At 34.4% G+C, this 5,336-nt stretch overlaps 1 protein-coding gene across 1 annotated transcript in view; it reads right to left on the bottom strand.

Moving 5' to 3' along the window:
- Positions 1–5,336, bottom strand: part of ODF2L (outer dense fiber of sperm tails 2 like) — a 25,274-nt gene that overhangs the window by 14,706 nt on the left and 5,232 nt on the right. Inside the window, exons 6-8 of the mRNA XM_029945809.1 lie at positions 4,294–4,315; positions 3,487–3,596; positions 2,237–2,372 (exon numbers count right to left, since the gene is read on the bottom strand). Coding sequence (XP_029801669.1) covers positions 2,237–2,372; positions 3,487–3,596; positions 4,294–4,315 — 268 coding nt within the window. The remainder of the gene's footprint in view (positions 1–2,236; positions 2,373–3,486; positions 3,597–4,293; positions 4,316–5,336) is intronic.

The raw sequence follows: 5,336 nt of genomic DNA, 5'->3' as shown, positions 1-5,336 counted from the left end.
AGTGGAAATGTCAAGTAGGCAGTAAAATACTTGTCTGGAATTCAGGGGCAAGGTTGAGGTTAGAGACATAAATTTGAGAGCCCCCAGGATATAGAGGGTACTCAAAGCCCCAACACTAGATGAGATCACCTATTAAGTCTGGAGAGATTTCTTTTAAAATTGTCTAATACTGGAAAAAATATAGGGACTCATTTATGATGGGTAATTTGGAACTATGTAACACCAACACTAAAAATGAGTCTTCCTTTTGACCATATAATTACAATTCTAGAAATTTATCCTAAGAAAACGTATATGCAAAAAGACTCAAGGAAATTACTCACATTTATAGCAGCAAAACACTGGAAGTGGTCCAAAATCCCCAAAACTATATGCTAAATAACTTTAGATTCTTTGAGTTGTGAGATTACAATTGATTTAAAAATTTTTCCCTCTATGCATTTCTATTTTTCCAACTCCTTATAATGAACAAACAGAACTTATAATCATCCAAAGAACCCTTGCAATTTCAAGAGAGGAGGTCACAGGGTCTTGAAAGCAATATCAGCTTGATTTTTTTTTCATTTGAAACATTAAAATCTAAAATTATTCTAGTCATTAAAAGTAATAAAATGCAACATCTAGGCAATTTTGCATTGCAAGTAACATATGCCAAACACACCTAGATTTCTTTCCTTAAACAAAATCTATACAATAATGAGTTAAAAATACATGTTTCCAAATTATTCATAGGATGTGAGAAGTAAACTGTAACCTGATGATTTTTATATCTAGGTAATTTAAAATTAATTCCATTTACCATGTGATTAAAAATTATAATTGATGAAATATTTATTATTTAATCCTTTTTCTGAAGGTTATCAAGGAAATTAAGGAAATAAACATAATAAATAAAATTGTTTCCTCTTCCAAGACCAACCATTTTAAACATTCATTCAATAAATATTCACTGAGACCTAAGGGTATGTCACACCTTCCCTGGGCATTCTGGGCATGCAAAGATGGGTGGTGACAGGAGAGATTCATCTTAATTGAGAAGACTGTAGGAGAAGCGGCATTTGAGCTGAACTAAGGCAGGTCTCAGATGTCAGGAGAAATAATTCCAAACTGTAAATATAGTAAAACTATCGGGATACAGGAAAACATGAACAAATTACAGGAAATAATGAGTATTCATATTTGACTAGAGCCCAGGATAACTAGAAGACTCTATTCCCCAGTGTCCCCACACCTAGTTGGGGCTGTGTCCCTGAATAAGTAGAAGGTAGAGTGGTATGGAGCTTACAGAAGTCTTCCTGAGAGGAAGTGAAACAGGAGACCAATAAACGGGGTGGCGGGGGGGAACACGGTTATAGTTCATCTTTTTCCCCTTGCATCCTTCTGCGTGAAATTTGGCTATAATGGCTGGCACTTTAGCAATCATTCTGGACGATGAGGGTCATAACCTTGGAATGGCAGAGGGGAGAGCTAAAAAGAGGCTAGGTTCTCTGATGCCATGTCAGCTCTGAGCTACCAACTCTGGCCTTCTTTTACATAAAGAGATTCTCTTCTGTGTTCTATATACTATCCTCCAAAAATAGTATTAAAAAACTAATAAGGATGCCATCATCTTTAATCAAGTCTCTTGATTAATGGTGTATCTCTAACTGAGAACTCAAACATTTTTTCTTCTCAGAAAGTATAAAAAACTTCTCCGTTTTTTCCTCTGGTACACATACAAACCAATCACCCCTTGGATTTGATGAAGTTGGAAAATTCTTTCTGGTTACGAAGCAGCCAAGAACATACTTTCTGGTGTCAAACAAACCAGGCCTGAGGTTATAGCCTACCGTAACCATGACACCTAGCAAAAAAATCTTACACATTAAAGTTAATGTAATTTTGGATGATTCGACAGATAAAATTAGAGAATAAATAAATGTTGTAAACGTTGAGACAGTTGTTCAACCTCATAAATCTTACTTAATATTGCTGAAAACAACTTTAACAGGTATCTGTATATACAGTTATAAACACAAATCCATATACAAATGTGTCTATACTGTGTATGTACGGATATGTAGATATGAATGTATAGTTTCAGAAGTTGCATATTATCATGGTACTCTACTACCCTGACAAACATAAAGGACAAAAAGACACAACAGCACTGTCCTCTTCATGCTGTTATTTCCAGCTACTTCTACTAAGTGGTCATTACACAATACATACACATTCACACAGGAACATATATTACCTTTAATTTTGCATTCTCAATATTCAAAGTTTCATTTTCATTTTCGATTGAGTGAAGTTTTCTAAGAATTTCTTCACATGAATTTTTTCCAGCATCTTCCACTTTCTTCAGGTCTTCCAAAAGATTAGTAATTTGCCTTTGTGAGATGAATATTTCATAAAAGTCACAGAAACTTTCATTCAAATAATGCTAAGTGTGCTTCTGAAATTATTTTGGTAAGGCACACTCTTTCAAAAGTTAATACAAGTTCACAGACCAAGGCAAATAGGAAGCAGTTATCTATCAGGTAACACTGATAAGCAATTATTACCCGTCAATGAAGCCAATGAGAAATTACACACCTTCTTATTCAATAAAATGTCTAAACTCTCATCCAAAGGTCGTCTCTCATCACACACATGCACATACATACACACAATCTCAGGGACAAAGTTAAATAAAAGGATCAAGTGAGGCAATACTTCACCTTTAGAAGCAAATTATACATGCCAGGGTACAATGATAAAACTGAAGAGAACATACAAAAAATAAAACATTTAAAAACAAATATTCAGGGTTCATTATTGTTAGTTTATTAGTAACAAATCTGATTAAAAGATAGGCATTTTGAATCATTGATTTTTCTTTGTTACATAATTAAGGCACTTAAAGGTACATAATTTTTAGGATTTTGAAAGCATTTATGTTTTTATTGTAAACTTTGTTATTTATACATTCTTGCTCAGTAGAGAAATATCACTTCCGTTTTAAGACAAAGTAGTGTTAATATTTATTATAAATAATAGATGACACATACTCAAATCCAAATATTAGCCTACAAAGTTCAAAATGTGAACACTGATGCACTATTTTAAATGTTTTTGTTTTTTTTTTTTTGAAAGAGAGTGCACAAGCGGCAAAGGTGCAGGGAGAGAAGGAGACAGAGAATCCTAAGCAGGCTCTGCACTGATAGGGCAGATGTGAGGCTCAAGCTCCCAAACTGTGAGATCATGACCTGAGCCAAAAGCAAGAGTCAGATGCTTAGCCAACTGAGCCACCCAGGGTAATAGCCAATGCACTTTCTAATGGGTAATCATTTTATTGTATTTTTGTAATATAATAAGAGTTTACAGAATTATAAATAGCAAAAATATCAAATCATATGGACAACCTTTACCACATGTAACCCAGAAGAACAAAATGCAAACCACTTAAAAGAGGAAAGAACTAAAAACACTAAACACTAAGAAGTTTCTAAATTTTTTTCTTACTTTTTCATTGTTTCAATCTGAACTTCCAATTCCGTTTTTTCTATTACAATTTTCTCATAACGACTTTTCCAGGCATTGGAAGCTGAAATTGTTTCAGACAGCTTGGCTTCCTAAAAAATACGTCAAGTACTCATCTTGTAATTGAATAACACTTTGCTTTTGAGCACGGCCCTAAACACAAATACAACATAAACAAGGATGGAACTTTTTATATAGAAAAATTTAGTGTACAGCTCCAAATATAGGAAACTTTTAAAGTAAATGTTGATATCTTGATATTAATATTGCCTCATATGTGCTTAGCAGCAGTTCCAACACAACATTTTAAGGATGCTGATGTAACTATTTTCAAACAATGTTTCATAATTAATGAGGGTAATTTCCTTCCTATTTCCTGAGCTTTTCACTTTGCATTCTATGTATAGAAGATGCTGACAGCCACATAAGCATATAGAGGAAAAGAAGCCCTCTATGGCAAATACAGAAATTCTGCAATTCCATAATTCCATAGCATTTAATAACTCAGCCTTATTTGTCATTGCTATGATGATGTCAAGCAGTTTTGTCAAGGTCACTCCCATTGGCCTTCAGATACTGTTACTGTTAGCAAAGAGATGAAAATTATAGTGCTGGCTTTATGCATTTTGAACATGAGCTCCCAGACACAGAAATTTTTGTCTGTTTTATTCATTGCTAGGGCCTTGAATAGTGCCTGGCATGGAGGAGACTCTCAATAAATAACTGTCAAATGAATCTACCCTTTACAAACCCACCTAGCTAGCCACAGTGTTTGTGGCCCCTGCCCACATGCCACTGAACAACAAACGCACTAGGAAGACAACAGTGCCAATAATTATTAATCAGAAGATACAGAAGTAGCAATGATAGCAGTTAATATTTATTGGGGGCTTTTTACTTTCTTTCCATCATTCAACCACCTTTTTGGCTTACATTCTTTTATAGTAATATTGTTGATACACTGAATAAGCCGAGTATTCTGTTTTCATATTTATGTAAAATAAATTTTAGGTTACACTATGAAGTTTAAGCTAGGCTGTGTGTGTGTATGAAGTATAAGTTGGATAATATACTATAATATATAGATACTTAGAAATTGTGTATATAAAATAAACGCAATGCAGAAAATTTAAGACATGCTAAAATAGTTGGGGGACTACTTCATAAGGATGGCCCCTCTGAAGAGATATCAATTAAAAAGATACCTGAATGATTAAAAAAACAACCAGTTACTGTGAACCTTAGAAGAACATTACAGCCAGAGCTAACTGCAAACAACACATCTCTATGCATTAGAGGAAGAGAAAGTAGGCCAGTAAGGCAAAAAATATAGGACTGCCAGGCAAATGAGCTTTGTTCCTCCCTACAGCGCTATGAGGCAATAATATTGCCTATTTCCTATTTTATACATAAGGAAATTGAGGCTTAGAGAGGTCGAGTACCTTTTCCAAGGTTAATAAGTACAAGAGCCCTCCTATCCCATGATCTGAAGCATGAGTGACATGATGCTGTTTAAAGAGGAAAATCCCGAGAACATTAAGGGCTTGATTAGCTTTTACCGCTCAATTACATTTTCAGGTATTCAACTGGCTTATACCCTTCTAGATTGTGAACTTAGTCCCCAGTTCTTTTTGTCTAGGTGACTTCTTCTGAATATAGATCATCTTTAAATGTTAACACCTGAGCTTATAAAATAGTAAGCTGCTTTGTTTACACAGAGTTTATACAAGTCCACTTCCGTTTCTAAAAGCCTCCAATAAGCTATAAGCCTTGACTTAAGTTCTCAGAGGTGCAATGCCAGTGACACATTAAAAAGAGTAAATATTTTATTA

The sequence above is a fragment of the Suricata suricatta genome, chromosome 8, assembly GCF_006229205.1.
Source record: "Suricata suricatta isolate VVHF042 chromosome 8, meerkat_22Aug2017_6uvM2_HiC, whole genome shotgun sequence".
In the NCBI taxonomy this organism is placed as follows: Eukaryota; Metazoa; Chordata; class Mammalia; order Carnivora; family Herpestidae; genus Suricata; species Suricata suricatta.
Note: the sequence above shows the minus strand (reverse complement) of the source record. Positions and strands in the feature narration are given on the sequence as shown.